The sequence below is a fragment of the Ictidomys tridecemlineatus genome, chromosome X (assembly GCF_052094955.1).
Source record: "Ictidomys tridecemlineatus isolate mIctTri1 chromosome X, mIctTri1.hap1, whole genome shotgun sequence".
Lineage (NCBI taxonomy): Eukaryota > Metazoa > Chordata > Mammalia > Rodentia > Sciuridae > Ictidomys > Ictidomys tridecemlineatus.
In genome coordinates this window covers 120,765,982-120,784,476 of record NC_135493.1, presented here as the reverse complement: position 1 = coordinate 120,784,476, position 18,495 = coordinate 120,765,982, and the positions used below count along the sequence as shown (strand labels likewise).

Here is an 18,495-nt window from a genome sequence, read left to right as displayed (position 1 = left end):
ATTACAAAAACCATATAGGGAAACGCAAGTTTTCTTGAACACTCCAATATTGTTTTGACTTCCAACTTAAAATCCTAGGGCTAATAAAAATTATATATTTCAAATTTGGAACTTAAAAGCAAATCTATCAAATTTCTATAAAATGCCATTTTTTCTCAATGCTACAAATTATAAACATATAAACATGTTCGATTCTAAATTCTAATATTGACTCTGTGGTATTGTTAAGGTATTCATCTTTATATATATAAGTCTCAAAATTCCTGGGAAGGAGGAAAAATAAATGAATATGATTGTACTAAAAGAAGAATATTTTTCATCTCAAAAAAGTTGTGCCTACCAGGTCTATGATTAACAATCAAAGATTTGAGAACAACCTGAAGGTTCCCTGCTCTACTAGTACCATAGATGTATACTCACTAAGCCTGTGTGATGGTGGGTTCAACATATTTCAGTAAGAATCCCCCTAGGACTTTATCTTCTTTCAGTTCTATCACCTGGTTTGGGTAGAAATTCAGTAGCTAATCCAGTTACCATATTTTATTAGCTGGTTGGATTCAACTCATTTCTTCACTGGTTGATTTTTGTTATGTCTGGTTTCAGGCCACATCTATAGTCATTCAAATGCCATTCACATCAAAAGGTTACTGGGATAATTAAATCAGGAAGTGATTGCAAGGGCTTGTCAAATGGTCATAATTGTTTTTACTGCACATTTGCATAGGCCCTACACTTTTGCTTTCCATACCCCACAATCTATACTTTGTGTGGGACTATAACATCTTTATACATTAATCTTCTCCTTATGATACCTGCAAGGATAAAGGAGGCACCACTCTGATGAAAATGGACACAAGGCTTCCTTGAATAAACTTATCCTACAGCCCAATGCCAATATCTCCTAGTCAGGGAATTAGATCACGATGATGATAGTTTTCATTACTTCATATATGTGAACCTGATGTTCTATCTAGTGAAAACAGTTTTTCAAGTATAGTACAAGTTCTATCATAAATTCCCAGGCTGAGAAGTTACCTCACTTGGTTGTAAAAACCTTTATGTGTTGCTCCTCGCTGTGAGCCTTTTACATTCAGTGGTAGCCCCAGGCCTTTTAAATAGCTGAATTTAAAATTTCATATTTCTGTTTCAAACAAAAATAACCAGTACTACAATTACACTCTTGTTAATGGAAAATTTATATGCATGGCTCAATTATTTTGCTGTGGAATTTCAAAATTAGAACAAAGCTCTTCAGTTTTTCCTATAACACTTGGCAATTAAACATAGAAGTCAATTGAAAGAAAGTAAAAGATGTGTCCTGTTTCTCCCATAATCTATACTTATTTTATACCCAGGCATAATTTTGAGTTGATTCTCATAAAGAAGACAAATTTATATTCATTTATTGAAAATAGGCTAAACCAAATATTCAATCCATTGATTCAGCGATACCATGCTTGTCTCTGAATAAAATGAAAAAGAGCCACAATGGAACCCAACATTCTACCTGAGAACCAACTGCACACCTGCAACCATCTTCTCTCACCTGGAACCACCAGCTAAGATCATCTCATGTTCATGTTGAGTTAGAGCTAACTATAATGGTTAGTTTTTTAACATGTGCAAAAATTGTTCCTATTATTCTTTATATCAGAAACATCTCTACTGCTCTAGTCAGTCACATGTCACTATTTCATGACAAGAAAGTTGTGTGTGGAGCAGTATGAGGAAGATATGATACATAACCCTTGTATTGTATGTTAAGATGCATCAGAAAAGCCATGCTTTCACTATTCCTTTCTACTGCTCAGCCACTGGCCACTCAATTAAGGCCTATCCCTCCACATCTGAGTGTGGAACTTGGCAATCTGTGCTACACATTCAAACATATCTGAGGAATTATCTTCAGAGGCACACACTAGTGATCAAACTCCAATGTGAGTCACTTAGTAGAATTCTGAATACAACATGATAGTTTGTTCCACCCAAACTAGAAAGATTAACAGATGATGAAAAGTTTGGATAATGTTGAAGTTTCAAAGCTGAAATGGAGGGATATTATTCCGAAAGTAATACCAGAAAATTAAGCCTCATTTTTTTTCATTGATAAGATTAATTCCTTATGCCAAAATACTGGAAGATGCTTCCTGATATCTTCTCATTATTCTTTATGAATATAAACAAGAAAATAATAGTTTATAATGCCTGTTATACATCCGTTTATTTTTAAGGCAATGGTGCTGAATCTAAGGGGGGTGGGGGAAGTTCAGGTTACTTGTTAGATACTACTTTTATAAACAATTAAATTTAATATTCACCAAGAGAAATAAAGTTTATTTCATAAGCTGTCAAATTTTGTAAACTTGGTGGCATAAACTAGAAACATAAGCATTATATACATGCAATAGCCAAAAATTAGTTTTCTTCTGAAATGATGAAGTTCTATGTAGCCTGACAGTTCATTTTCTCCTCTGTCATGGGAATCCTAAAACCTGAACCTGAGAAATCAACTTTACCATGGTGGTTACTTTAATCCAGTTTCTGAATGTTGCCCTATCACATCATCATTTCAGAACCATTTACATAGAGAACAATAGCTGAATGGGGTGTGTACAGTATGGTTTAATAAAACCCAGAATCTGACTCTAAATAATCCCTTAAAGCATCCTTCCAGGAAGTGAGATGAGGTAGGAATCTGATCCTTATCTTCAGTTGACAATGGATTATAACTTTGGATATTCGAGTTGGCCCCTAGCAGTATATATTTCATCAAAGATCACACATGTCTGTAAGACACATGTGAGTTTGGATGCTGGGCTTCTCTGAATGAAGCAATTGCTAAGGTTTCCATTCAGTCAGAATGCTTTGACATATGAAATTGCACAACAAAATCAATTGAAACAAAATCAAAAAGTTTGTCTCACTTTTTAATTCAGTCATTTTTCACTATTTCAGAATTTACAAATAAATGCTTTCAGATCTTGGTCAATGACTTTGAAAGTCTTCCACAGACCCTCATCTGTTTCACCAAGATATTTTAAACAATTTTTTATAAGCTACACATCACCCAAGATAACCCATACCCCTCAAACCCTCTCAATTTATAGAGCAGAAACCTAACGAAAAGGCACTTAATTCACCCACAAGGAAGTTTGTTGCTCCACACACCAGCAGCACTGGAAAAACTCAGAAAAAAGTCAATAAGAGAGCAAAACCTCTTATTAAAAAAATAAAAATGTTTAAAATTTTACTTAGGAAAACAGTGACAGAAAGTTTTAAAAGGGTGATTAAAAACAAAGATAACCCAGAGTGGCCAAGGCCAGCATTTTGACAGGATTCTGAATTAGAGCATGCTCTTCTAGGATGACTTGGCAAGGACCACATACCCTGCTGGGCCTCTATCTTCCCTAAACAGCTATGAAAGTTATTCACCCTTTCCCAGTAGTTCTCTACCACTATTTCACTGGATTTATACTCACGGTCACCTATAATTCCCAAAAGGTACATCAACTGTGTGTCAAGATGTTGTATTTGCTACAAGAGAATCTGATGAACACTAGTGATGCTAATAAACTAGTCTTCTGATTTTTCTAAGAAAATGGTAAAGAAGAATGGGATGATGAAGAGATAGTCCATATGTGACCTAAAAAGGTAAATTCTGCAGCTGATCCAAATTTTGATCGTTTCGCATAGCTTGTCCTAACATTCCATATAATCTTAACTCCAAACTCACTTGAGGGAACTTTCTACTATATTTCTCTCCTACAGGAAAAAAACAAAAACAAAAACAAAAAAACAAAGAAGCTAAAAACTCATTTGTTTTTAGAATCCCAGCCATCAAGTTACACAAACATTTCTTGGGTAAACCAAAGTTCCTCTTTCAAAGCCTCTGCCTCCTCAGTCACAAAATGTCTTGGCCTTCATATCCTCTGTTCTCTAGTTTGAATAAGAGTTGGCAATTACACAATCAAAAAGCCATTTTGGTTGCTTATCCTCATTTATAAAACAAGCTATGAAAACAATGGGGGTTAGGGGGAAGGCCTTCAAACTCTTCCATTTTAAAGAAAAGCAAAGGTGTAAGCCCAGGAGGAGGGGTAGACTTATAAGGATGTGGCATTTCCTCCCTAAGTCCATGGGAAGGAATTCATTGATTTAATTTACAACAATTAGGAGTTGCCCCTGTGCTGGGAGTTTTTTTGGCTCCAGCTGGCATGGGAATTATTTTCTTGAGAAATGCTCAGACCCAAATACAAGGACACCTTCAGGAAGAGGAAAAGGAAGAAGCACAGTCTAGGAACCTCGGATGTGAATCAGGAAATTCTTTTCCACTGCAGTGATTTAAAAGAATAGCATGCTGGTGCCTAACAAATTCCACTAACTTTTTAGAGTTTCCTAGTGCTGTGAAGTTTTCCCTTGCATGGGTGATTGTCTTGCACAAAGACATACATATTATTTTCACACTAACTGAAATTATTATCTCCTCAAAAGAATTAGGGATTTCAATTGTAAGTATGAAACTTACAGAGGTCTGTGTTCCTTCAACATTTGTGAACCTTCAAGGGCAAAGTTCAAACTCAAATGCAATTATGAAAGGCATTCCAGCTCCCATCCCTTCAAAACTGGTTCCTACCTATTCTTCCTTCCTACACATTTTCCATTGCTCCAGATAAAACCATTTGCTCTATATTCATTCAGTCTTTGCTTCCTGTTCCAACACTGCAAGCAGTGTTGTTCCTCTCTCTCTTGGTAAACCCAAATGGTGCCTTCCCTTGAAGGAAGGCTAAGATCACTTGTGCCCTCTCCCACCCCTAGCTGGAAGTAATTGTATATTACTCACACCTCACTCATGGCAATTACAGGTTTACTTTTTATTATATTGTAAGTAATCTTTTGTGTTAGTGAAGATAGCTCCCTGTGAACAGGGTTTTCTGCAACTAGCATGGTGCAACATACAGCAGAGTCCAAAGACCAATAGTCTCCTCAATAGAAGGTCATCTTAAGCAAAATTAATCAAAACATGGAAATAAGACAAAGAGAAGACAGTGTGCCTTCCAATGTCATACTAGTAATACTCCATGAAGCCAGGCTCAGTCAGGGTTACCTGACTCTCCAAACTGGAATGGAACACAGTTGGGTTTTGTATTTGATATTGATTATGGCTTAGACTCCACAAAGGTGAATGTGAACTTAGAGAAAATTGGTGTCATGCAACTTACTTTACCCAAATGTTTTTGCCATGTTGTCCTGTGGGTCACTGATCAGTGTTGTGGCTAATTTGACTCTGTCATTCTCGCATTCTTTTTCCCCTACTGCTCCCTGCCCACCCACCCCCCATGTTTATATGGATCAGTTTCTGGGTATCCTCTTTTGAACCATCTTTAACACCATACTGGTTCCTTCATTAATGAGATAAATAAATCTGGTATGCATTCATTCAATTATTATATGAGAACTGATAGGGAATAAATGTAAAACAAGGTACTTCCACTATCATTATTTTTCTACTCATAAATAATTTTACTTTTGTCTAGAGTAAATGTCCTGAATTCCGAATTTACTCACCTGCAAACATTTTTTTTTCCATTCCAAAAGATTTATACAAAGCAACAGAGAAAGCTACAAATATTCTTTACTCCTTATCTAGAATGACTTCTAATGACATATATGTGTCTATTTGCAAAACTGCAACAATTGACTCAGTAATACCTTCATTTTAAAAGCCTATATCTCAACTAAAATAATATCTGATATCTTGAAATAAAAATAGTCTGCTTGTCAATTTCTTGAGTTTATCTCTCATCTGAAATTACTGAACATGACAGAATGTAACTTGACATCATGTTAGAATGAATTGCATTTTGTAAATTCAAGTCATATTAATATTGCATTAGGAACAAGGCATTTGTTCTGAAATCACTACCAGCCAAAATAGAAACCAGACACTAATGCCTTTAAGAAGGAGCTAGCAGAAATTGAATGAAATAATCACCCTATCCATAAAGCATTTATAAGATTTACCATAAAGCACAGGTATTTTTTAACCAATGAAAAATTATTCTTTCTTACTATTACATATCAAATGACATTGCATCATAAAAATAAAATATAGCACATGAATCATTCTACTTTGTTCATTCATTTATTTGTGTGCTACATATTTACTTTACCCTGCCATAATGAAAACATTTGCTTGTTCACTACTACTTCCAAAGTTGTTTTATCAATAAGGCTCAATGTGTTCCCAGGGGAGATTACTGACACAAGTAAATCCTATTGAAGCAGAAGAATAGAAAGGTCTGGCACAACATGCTGTCGCTGATGCTGCTGCCTTCACACTTCCTACTTCATCCAACATGATGAAAAGATCGCCTCTATCTTAAAGCTCACATAGTTCTTTAAGTCAAGGGGCTCTATAACATGAACCACTGAGCTACTTGACCAGCTCTAATCTCGTCTCTCACCACCATTTTGCTCTTATTGCTCCTCGCTTTTCATTGTATACATCTTTCCATGCCCCACCCATCACAGCCTGCTCATCGGCATAGATTGAATGGCTCAGATAGGGGAGGAGGACACATCTAATTCCTACCCCTTAGATATTATCACAGAAAAGCATAACAAATTAGGAGTTCCAGTTCCAGTGGTTACATGTTTCTCAGTAACCACTTTTAAACTTTCAATCAAATGAGAGCACTTGTAAGTAAAAGCACAAACTTTATGAACCTAAGTATTTGAAACCTTCCCTCAAAGCACCAGTGTTTGCATAGTAGATATGCTTTTAAGCTGAAAGTACCTGAAAGCAGCATTTACTGATTTTTACCATGCTGAAGAATGTATTACTGCTAAACACCATTGTGTTGTACAAATAAGCTTACCCCCAATGCTGAAGTATTTCTTAAAACAGCTTGGGTGAAATCTACTAAAGTCTCACTCCCCACTAAACCTTCAGCTAAGCTGTGTTCCTCTCTTTTAATTCCCCCTCCACATACCATATTCATCCAATCTAGAATGCTGGCAAATATCTCACTCATATTTTGTGTTAGTAGGAAAGAAAAAAAATGCTAATCATTTAACTTGCCCCATTATTAACTTTTGAAGTTGTAATCTATTTTCAGACAAACTAGTTTGTGAAAAAGCATGCATCTTAAAGAATGCAATAATCTACTAGTTCAGTGCTCACCTTCTACCATACTGTACTTTAATTGTGTTATTAGTGTTCAAATTGGCTATTTGCAGTCATTGTGCATATTTGTACAAAACAAATTTCCTGAGCTTTTTTTCTTAATTTTTAGTTGTAAATGAACACAATGTCTTTATTTATTTTGATGTGGTACTGAGTATTGACCCCAGTGCCTCACATATGCGAGGTAAGTGCTCTACCACTGAGCCACAATCCCAGCCCTTTCCTTGAGCTTTTTTAAAAATTTATTTTAACTGACACATAAAAAAACATTGAAATCATACATATTTATGGGCTCCTGAGCTTTAACTGTATAAAAATTACTATGCAAGAATCTGGAATTTGAAGATAAACTGCATTTGTTTCCTGTTTTCAAATAACTTATATTCTAATTGGAAAAATGGAAGCAATACATGAAATGGTGATTAAAACTACAAGATTATTGATAAAATGTTATGAGATTCAGAGAAAGGAGGGATGAGTCTGGTTCAGAGAACCATAGAAATATTCACAATTAAAGTATTCCTCAAGTCAGAACTTGGAAGACAGATAGGAATGATTCAGACAACAAGGCATGGGGTGAGGGTGAGGCTACCAGGCAGAGGGATCTGTTGGGCTAAAAGCCAGAAGGCTTGAAGGCAAGGTGAATAAGCAATTGTTTCATTTCAGTGTGTGGGGTGTGGGTAGTGGGAAAGCCAGGGTCAGAGAAGTTGGAAAAGGCCTCTAAAATTGCCATAAGCAACTGGCATCCATTTTTCCCATATGAGGTACAGTATCATTGCAGGTTGTTATTGGTACAATTGTGGTTGATGTATGGAAACATGTTGCAAATATGCATTTAATATATATGTGTAGTTGACTAAATTGTGCCTCCCAAAATATGTTCAATGGTACCTATGAATTGGGCCTTTTTGGGAAATGGGGGTCTTTGCAGATGTAATCAAGTTGCAGTGAAATCATAATGAAGTAAGGTGGGCTTGAATTCAATTACTGGAGTCATTACAGGAAGAAGGAAATTTGGACACAAACAGAGACATATAGGGAAAATGTCATGTGACAACAAAAGCATAGATTCAATGCTGCAGCTGCAAACCAAGGAAGTCCACCAAAAGGTGGGAAGAGACAGGAGGGATCCTCCCCCAGACTTCAGACAGAAAGAGGGCCTTGAATTTTGGACTTCTGGCATCCAGAACTGTAAGAGAATAAATTTCTATTGTTTTATGCTGTCCAAGCTTGTGGTAATTTGTTACAGGAGCCCTAGTAAACTAACAGAATACCTTATAAAGAGTGCTTTCTTTGGCTGTTCTTTGTAGAAGTGATTAAAATCTGTACTATTAGGAATGCTATGCAATACTGGATCAAGGAGATCTATAAAAGGAGGGGAAACAGTCCTGGATGGGAAGAGATTTGCTGAGGTTCGAGTTCTTTCTAATTCCATCCATCTTATATATTTGGCTTCTTCAGAAAAATTAATTTGAACAAAGATGACTGTTTGAAATTTGAAAGCATGTGGATATAAAAATGCTGACCTAGAAGTTTTCACAAGGAATATGCCACACAGAGATAGACACTTACTTCAACATGTTGACAGGTTTGGATGAGTTTAGCCAAAAGGGTCTCCAGTTCCGTGTTCCTCTTAATAAGGTTGGTGAGGTTACTCTCTAAGTTTTGCTGTTCAAAAAAGAGAGGAAAAATGTTATTCTGCATACTTTCATATTTTAATATATACAAAACTACTCATACTCAGAAAAACTGATACATTTTTCAGAAACCAGTGAAATGGATGTAGCTTCAAGTATTTATAAATTCAAACTGCATTTTCAAAAGTTGCATTTCAAACAACTTTGAAGAAATACTCAAACTTCATCTTTTTGTTTCTACTTCTTGTACGAACTCAGATATTTAACCAAATCATTAGTTATGGGTTACTGCTAGGTGGTGAACTAGGGAAAAGAAAATAATTGGATTTTTATCCCTTTACCTGAATCTGAAATGGCAATAATATAAAGAACATATTCCCATATCAAATCACCTACTTCTGAATTTTTAGGATTTACCATTTTGTGGTCAGGCGGAGGTAAATCTCTTGAAAGGAAGTTAACTCGATCAGCTGTTCCTGACAATATGTCCATTTACAGGCATTTATAAGATGTTCTTGTCTCACACATTTACTCATACTACATTTTATTGTACATGCTTCTATTCTTTGTCTATCAATGCCAAAGAAAATTTCCTTGAACACTCTATTTATATCACTGTCCTGTTTAAGATTATAGAATTATTCCTTATTCCTTTAGAACATCAGATTTTAAAAGTTCCCTGGAATGAATATTTAATCATATTTTCAACCACAATAACCCTCTGTTCTGGGTAAGACTCATTTAAATTCCTTCTCATTCCATGAGTTCTTCCTTTATAACATTCATTCATTTACTTATCCATTCACACAACAAGTACTTATTAAGCTTCTAATATATGTCAGACTCAGAGAATTACTGGAGAAGCAAAAATAAAAGCATCTACTCCCTATTCACAAGGAGATGGCTGTGCAATTGGGAGAGAGATGTTGGAAATAAGGGAAGGGAGAGAATCCATGGCTACCTAAATGTTTCCCAGGGGGGCAAAGTCTTTTGTCTGAGGGTGGAAGGATGGGTAGAGACTTTTTGTTGGACCCAAATGGTCATTTCTTGCAGAGATTAAATGCAGATGGAAGTGAGCAGGTGGAAATAGATCAATATCATATAAGAAGATCAGGGAAGTATAAGAGGGCAGAGGATTAGTGAAAATATATGCTTTAACATATAAGTAGTTCCACAAATTAAGAAGATCAGGGAAGTATAAGAAGGCAGAGGATTAGTGAAAATATATGCTTTAACATATAAGTAGTTCCACAAATACAGTGGAGATATGCAACAAAGGGAAATTTTGTGGAAAAGCTATTAGATCTCAGATTTTTAATGCCATCTGGGAAAGATGATTTGGATGCTGGGGGTGTACTTAGTGGTGGAGTGCTTGCACAAGACCTGTGTTCTATCCCTAGCACACACACCCCCAAAACAAGATTTGTAAAGAGTGCAGAGAGTTTGAAAACTAAGATTTTCATAAAGGTGGTAACCTCTGCATCAGGCTGAAGAATTTATGGAACTTTTAGCTTGTCCTACTTTCCAAAACTTTTTACTTAGAAAGGTGTATTGGAGAAAATAATCACTTTTACCTAATGCTTAAAATGAAGGTCAAAAGCAGAAATCTCTGGTTATAATAAATTAAATTTATTAATCTGACATTTTATTGTCTAGGATTTTTCTTTAATTCCAATGGCTGTATTTTCATTTCAACTAGGTTCTTAGATCACATCTCCCTTTGTTGAACTGTTTTCTGCTCCTTTTCCAAAGATGCAATTTCCTTCTTCATAATTTCAAGAAAACTAAACATAACTTATTCTTAAGCTCATTTGAGAAAGGGCAATTGCACATTTTCCTGTGTTTGCTTCATGTTTCCAAAGGATCTGATTTTATCTTGTGTCTTGTAAGTTTTGTCTGACAGTTCATCTGATGTTAACTTTCCTCCCCATACTGTGATTTGGGGATTGAGATATCCAGTAAAGTGAAGTGCACACTCTGAGGTTAGGACATAAGGGGTTTTTTTTCCCCCACAAAGAGGGTGCTCCCCTCAGGACACCAGTTTGCCAAGGAAGCTCAGATCCTGGTTTGGCTCAGTGCCTCTATTTCCTTCTGAGAGAATTCCATGTCTGGCTTCAATTCCAGAGGTGTGAGGGGTCCTTTGAGCCTGGTGTGTGTTGGGGGGTGTCTTTACTTCCAGTTGTATGGGGCTTCTACCACAGGCAGAGTACACTGCCCCATGTGTTCTCTGAAGTCCCCATTGCCCCATCTCATCTCTACTTCTTGAGAGCAGCCCAACTTCAGTTCCCCCCTCACCATTCTACAGTTTATTTCATTTCTGGTTCCTGGATATTTTCTACTTACATTTAAGGTTGGTTATGAATTCTTCCAAATACACTTTAAAATATTTTGCCTATAATTCTCATGCATTCAGAATGCAGGGTGAGATTTGTGCCTATTTTATCCAGACTGGAATACCAACAAGACACCATCAATTTTGCATTGGAAACACCAAAAACATCTCAAATATAACTATTTTGAAAGAGAAAACCCCATGTAGAGGATGGGATACAAAGAGAGGCCAGAAAGTCAAAGAGTAATTTAAGTACAACTTAATGTTTGCATCAAAAAAAATTTTTGCTTTCCAAGCTCTGAACAACAACCCTTCCCCCACCCCACCACCAAAAGCCTTAAGTTTTTCTACTGTTTGGATTAAATGAACTCCAACTGGTCTTCACTTTATGGTCAAAGACCAGAAAATAATTCTGAGGTATTGCATTATTTACTGTCCTTGATTTAGATGTGACTATTATAAGGCATATTAGTCAGTTTCTTTTTATGTGTTAATCTTAAGGAATCCTTTTACTTTTCTTGTTGGCTGACCCTTCATAGCAGGAAATTTCTAGGGAAATACATCATCTAACTGTTTACAGTTCAATTGTCATAGGTATGACTTTTCTAAAGCTAGTCAGTCAGAGAGCCAAATAAATGCAGTCCAACACATTAAGATTTTACAAACATCTGCTTGCACCCCCTCCCTTTATTAAGTATACATCATGTATAAAGTCTGTTTTTAATCAACTAATACATAGACTAAAGCCTGTGATTTAAACACTTTGACCTATCCAGATCCTTTGGAGTTATTCAAATTTAAATAGTACAAGTGTTACTGAAGTCCGCAAAGAATTACTGAGTCAGTTAGAAGTATAATAAAGGGAAATTATGCTGAGAGAGAGACTTGTTTCCAAGTAGTACCAAAGGCGCTGACAACACCTTTGAAGAGATTGTGGGTAGTGGGAAAGGAAGAAAATCCACTTTTCACTCAGCCATGTGCCCACTTCCACTACAGGGACTTCTCTGGAACATTTTTGGAGGTTAACTCTATTCGTTAACATCCTGTGTGGTGGTCAGTAGGCTCGATAACCTTTTGGTTTTGACTGTGCTTTATGCCAAAGAGAGAGAACATTTTTTGGCATAAGAGTCTTAGGACTAGGTAGACATAACTATCAACTTCACTATGGAAGTCTAAAACCTTCCACTGTACAAAAACTTGAGTTTCCTGTTGTCTCCTTATCAAGCCAAGTTTTATAGAAACCCAAAAAGTGAGGCATGAGTGATCACATATGAAAGCAAAGAGACTTGAGTTACCACCCTAGCTGGATTCTCTTGGATAAATGATTGAACATGTCTTGGGTTCAGTTTTCCCATCCATATTGAGCAGATCATGATCAATCTACCTATCCATACTATTTTTAAGATCACAAGAAAATGAACAGATACACCAGAAAAGTATACGTGTTTGCTACAATTATGAATTTGAGGATAAAACAGTCTAATCTGGGTACCAGACACCAGAAGGGCCCACTCCTTTATCTCTGGCAGACATGACTTGCAAGCTTGATGATGGTGTTTTCTATAAGCACCTGGGCCTTTCTGTACTAGGGCTGTATCTGGCCCCAGGCAGGAAAGGCTGCAGTACTGGGGAGGGTCGGGGGAGGCCAATGCCCCCAAAGCAGCCCTCCATCAGAAACTACTAGAATTGAGGGATGAACAGCACAGCTTCCTCACCTTCTGGGTGGAACCACTCTGAGACTTGGTCCATAAAATCTCATCCAGGGCCTCACTGGGAGGGGACATGGGTTCCACCTTAACACAACCTCTTTCCTCTTCCTTCCCTCCCATGTTTCTTCCCCTTCCAGGTACTTTCTGGATCACCTCCCAAGTCAAATTCTCAGAGTAGGATTCTAGGAGAACTCCCTTGAGACCATTTCCACAGACAACCTAATATGCTCTTTTCAAGTATTCCTCCCTATGAGGAACTGTTACATTGAAAACAACTCTTGGTGTAGCTAGCTGTGGTGGCACATGGCTGTAGTCCCAGCAACTTGAGAGGCTGAGGCAGGAGGATTGCCAAGTTGGAGGTCAGCCTGGGCAACTTAGTGAGCCCCCAAGCAACTTTGTAAGATCTGTCCCAAATAAAAAAGAAAATGATCTGAGGATGTGGCTCAGGGGTAAAGTACCCCTGGGTTAATCCTCAGTACCTGCCACCCAAAAAAATATCTTGGTGATACAGAAAGATATTTGCAAATTTCCTCTCTCTCTTTTTCTAGATGCCATGTATCCTCCAAATTCCAGACTTTACACCAGTACTGTCAACAGATATCTAATGTGAGTCAAATTTAAAATTTTCTAATAATCACATTTTTTAAAGTAGAAATAAGAAAAAACTAATTTTAATATTATCATTTCAACATTTAATCAATATTCAAAAGTTGATGAGATGTTTCCATTCTTTTCCTTTCTTTTTACCAAGTCTTGGAGTCTGATATGTTACACGTATAACCCATCTCAATCTACACCACTCACATTTCAAGCACTCAGCAACTACATACAGTCAATGGTCAGCATATTGGACAATGCAACATTAGAGTCTAGATCTGGAACCTGCAAGCTTTTTATGTAGAGTAATATAGAAAATATTTTGGGGTTTACTAGCTATATGTTCTCTGCCACAATGACTCAATTCTGTTGATGTTTTAGAATAAAAGAAACCATAGATAATATGTAAATGAGTGGGAAGGGTTGTGTTCTAATAAAACATTATTTACAAAAAAAAAGGATAGCAAAGATTTGGCCCATGACTATTGTTGGCCCAACTTTGGGCCAGAAGATAAAAACCAAAATGCTGACATTCTCAGGACACTGGTATGTACACACCTACTCCTGTCAAATACTAACCTTTGTTCCTAACCTTCTGTGTGAGTCTAACCTAGATGCCACTCCATGGGCCTCAGAAAGGATTTTTCTATGCAATAAACTAAGAGAAATTTTACTTATGTCTGGAAATCTTAGCTTGCCAAATTCACAAAAATTTCAAGAAAATTACACAGCATTATGACATATAGATACATTAATCTGAAGAACATAATGCTTAAGCACACAAAGTCTGTGACCAGTCTGCTTGGGTTCCAATACTAGCTCTAAGACTCTCAACAAGTTCTTAACCTGTGTGTGCCTCAGTTTCCTCATGGGGCTGCCAAGGTGATTAGAGAAGAAAACCCATGTGAGCCCTTAGAAGAGTTCCTGGTATGTGGTGTGCTCTGTCAATGCTTTTTAAATGGAATAAAAAAACTTGTTTTTCAAGTTTTAAAGTTATACTGACAAAAGCTAAATTTGAATACTCACACCATCACTGTTATAGTTCAGATCTAGAAAGTCCCCCAAAGGCTCATGTGTTAAAGGCTTGACCCCCAGCTGGTGGTGGTATTGGGAGGTGATGAAAACTGCAAGAGGTGGGGCCTTGTTGAGTTAGTGGGTCATTGGAGACATGCCTTTGAATACTTTTCTTTGTCCACATCCCCTATATTTTGCCAGCCATGATGTGAGGAGCTTTGCTCCACTAAGCATTTCCCACCATGCTGTTCTCCCTTACCACAAGCCCACAGCAATGGGGCCAAGAGACAATGGACCGGAACCTTTGAAACCATGAGCCAAAATAAAACTTTTCGCCTCTAAGAAAGTTGATTTTTCTTAGGTATTTTGTCACAGTGACAAAAAGTTGGCAAAATCACTAAACTAAAAGTATGCCCAATATTTCATAAACGTTTCTTCAATAGCTTTTCAATTTAATAGCAGATGGCTACAAGAATATATTCTCCCATTACATTTCCCCAAGACACTAAATCCAATTTGCTCAATATTCTCATGATGTTATCATTACTGTCAGAATTTCCACTGAGACTGCTGGCTCCTATTTGAGACCCATGAATACGTATTTTTAAAAGTCCTAAATTTCAATGAATACTAACATCGCCATATGATATCATCTCATCTGTGAAGTCCTCCTCATCACCTAATCCAGTGGGTAATTCCTTTTCCTTTAATGCTCTGTCTTGCTCCCATGCTACTCTCCTACCATCCTGAGCCAGCTGGTCTGTGGAACCAGGCTTGGTCCTAGGCCTGAGCATGGGCACATGCTCTTTGATCTGCCTGGAATGCATCTGCATAACAGAAAATAATTCTACTATCAAAGAGAAAGCATAATGCTATACCCATATCATTTTATTCCTTTTCTACTTCCTATCTTTAAATACTCATGTGGGAATACTTAGCATACTTACAATTGCATACTCATTGAACAAACTTTCTGAAATCCATTGAAGTAAATCAACTCATGAGTTAGTTAATTTAACAACTACTATAGATTGCTAAAACAACGCTTACTACTCTTTAGAGCTTTTGTCATTGGTAAAGTTGAGTCTGAACCTAAGAGGGAGGGCCTTGGCAGTTTAGAAGCATTCTCAAAGAATCTTATGTATCTCCATTCATATCAAAAGATATCTGGGGAAGACAAATGCAATACCATTGAACAGATTTTTATAAACACAGTTTTATATAAATAGAGATAGTCTAGCAATTTCCATTATCACCAACATACCTATTCAAATCCTATTTAACACAAAAGCAAAGTTGCACCCATCCTTAATTCATTAATCCTTTCCAAGATAATTTTTGTGACAGTGCTATCATTCTGTGAGGTAAAAGGATGTGCCAGCAGTCATTGTTGATAAAGTAAGTGCTATGGTGTGGGTGTGGTTCAAATGTTCCTCAAGTGTTCACTGTGATTAAAAGAGTGGTCCCAGGGCTAGGGATATAGCTCAGTTGGTAGAGTGCTTGCCTTGAATGTACAAGGCCCTGAGTTCGATCCCCAGCACCACACACACACAAAAAAGGGTGGTCCCAGGATGGCACTGTTGAGAAGTGGGAGGGTCTAGTAAGAGGTCCTTGGGTAACTGGAATATGTTAGCTCTTGAAGGAGATATTGGGCACCTTCCATTCTCTCTCTTTGCTTTCCAGTTACCATGTGCTAAGGAGCCCGAATGTGACTTGACCAGTGTGCATACTCTCCCTCCCCTCACCCTTCCTAGCTTAAGTTGTTCTGGCTTCCTCCTCCAACATGCACTCTACCATTGCCATCTTTCATTTGCAATGAGGTCCTCACCAGAACTAAGCCAATGCAGCCTCCATACCCTTGCACCCCCAGGACTATGAACTAAAACTTTTGCTCTTCATAAAGTTAGCCGTCTCCAGTATTTCATTAAAGCAACAACAAGCTGACACTCACAATAAGGTTTAGTAAGTGTGCTACTATTTGATGGAATTCAATACTACCCTCTCACCATCACCACTGAAGTGTCCATATGATTCTTTGAAGGTAACAATGTAAGTGGGCAGTTTGAGTTTTTTAATATGAACAAAAAGACTGGTTATAACACAAAATTGTGAAAGATGAAATTGTAAAACATGTTGCTTAAAGAATGAGGCTCCCCTACCTACTTTATGCAAAAAGGAATAATTGATTTTACTTATCATTTTTGTTTTTAATGCATGCATTTCCAATGCATTCTCATAGCACTCTAATCAATCTCTTTTTCATTCTGTATTTTTTGGTGAGGTTTATTTGACTTCATAATTAAACAACCCATGACAGGATAGCTGATTTTACATCAATCTCAATATGGGCCTGTAGGCATGGATAAGGACACAAACAGAGAAGAGTAAATCCAACTTAACAGATGATCTTTGTACTTCTATATACAGTGATACCCAATCAAATAGCAAAGTAAGCAGACAAATGCCCCTAATTTTAGCCTTTTGAGACCTGTACCTAAGAGTCATGTTGCTGGGAATTAATGACTTGACACTGAATACGACTATTAAAATGTATGCCTGAAATAGGAGATTTCAGTAATTCCTTTTGGGTTTGCCCAGGCCTTAAAGAATGTTTGCCCTTATTCCGAAGCCAGTACTTCAGAATGTCTTTAAAGTATAATATTAGGGCTGGATACCTTTCAAGGCAAACACAGTTCTGGCTTGTTTCACTCCATAATATTCAGAACGACATTCAGGAACTGTGTTCCTAGCTCTGACACCCAACACCACCACTCTAGCACCATCAGGATATAGACACGTTGGGTGCCACAACCAGTATATTTTCTTCTAAGGAACTTTAATCACAATCCTTAATATGAAAACACACTTGTATTAACACATGCCACCTGCATAAAAGCATAAATTCTTTATATGTAACTAAACTCTTAAGATGTTTTAATTACATTGCCGGAGTCTGAGGCTATCTTCAGGTTCAACTCATGGCAGACCGCAAATACATGTGATTTATGTTGTTTTAATTTTTTAATGCCCTTTTTCATTGGTTATGATAGTTACCATTTCCAAATACCCTGGCAAGACAGGCTGCCCTGGGAACTTCAAAAACCTAATAAAACACAATCTGCATACAAATTTAAGTCTAGTGTTCCATGGACTACAATTTAAGTCATTTTGATATGTGATACTATATTTACCTTGTCAGGTTTTATTTGAAATTTCTATATTAACACTGCAGAATCTGCTTCATATATTTATAAATTCAATCATCAGGGGTCCAATGCTTATTTTTCTAACCTGGTAGTCAATAATATACAGAGAACAAACTTTAAATACTGTTTATGGTCTAGAAGAGGTTTTGGATTTTAATGGAGGTAAATATATATAGTTGCATAGTTGATGATGACTGGTTATTTCCAGGTATTAGAGATGTGAATGACCTTTTTTGTTCACTCTTCATCCCTAGTCCCATTTCTGCCTTTTATTATTAGAGTGATAAGTGATTAATCAGTAAATACACTTGTCCGTTTTGAGAACTAAATGAAGTTCTCAATGAATGTTCTCAAAGTTCCAATGAAGCTGTACTCCTATGAATCTTCAAAATTTTCTGATTTAAAAATAATGGTCCTAGTTGCAAAATTTGTGCCTTGAGAGAAATGTTTCCAAGAATATGACTATAATTTTTTATTAGTGGAACATACAAGAAGCATTTTATAAGGTCACAACATAGGTGTAAGAGCCATGGGCAGTCCAATTTGGCAGCTCTCCTGCCACTCTCTCTGTTCATTAGCCTCTACTCAACTTCTGTCTTCTTCTCAATACTATCCTCTGGGCTTCTATGGCATATCAAAAGAGGCAACATCAGTTAAGAATTAATATGGCTCAGGAGGCTGAGGCAGGAGAATCATGAGCTCAAAGCCAGCCTTGGCAACAGCGAGGCCCTAAGCAACTCAGTGAGACCCTTTCTCTAAATAAAATACAAAATAGGGCTGGGGATGTGGCTCAGTTGTTGAGTGTCCCCAAGTTCAA

The 18,495-nt window shown here is 37.0% G+C and overlaps 1 protein-coding gene and 1 long non-coding RNA gene across 10 annotated transcripts in view; one reads left to right on the top strand and one right to left on the bottom strand.

Moving 5' to 3' along the window:
* Positions 1-18,495, bottom strand: part of Mid1 (midline 1) — a 586,678-nt gene that overhangs the window by 59,355 nt on the left and 508,828 nt on the right. For all 7 annotated transcript variants that reach the window (XM_078035129.1, XM_040286113.2, XM_040285948.2 and 4 more), the window contains exon 3: positions 8,756-8,851. In XM_078035129.1, coding sequence (XP_077891255.1) covers positions 8,756-8,851 — 96 coding nt within the window. The remainder of the gene's footprint in view (positions 1-8,755; positions 8,852-18,495) is intronic.
* The window catches only part of LOC120889882 (uncharacterized), a 316,936-nt gene that overhangs the window by 248,380 nt on the left and 50,061 nt on the right, over positions 1-18,495 (top strand). For 2 of the 3 annotated variants that reach the window (XR_013431925.1, XR_005734103.2), the window contains one exon: positions 13,410-13,467. The exons of the other annotated variant lie outside the window; for it this stretch is intronic. This is a non-coding gene — a long non-coding RNA (uncharacterized LOC120889882). The remainder of the gene's footprint in view (positions 1-13,409; positions 13,468-18,495) is intronic. 3 annotated transcript variants of the gene reach the window in all.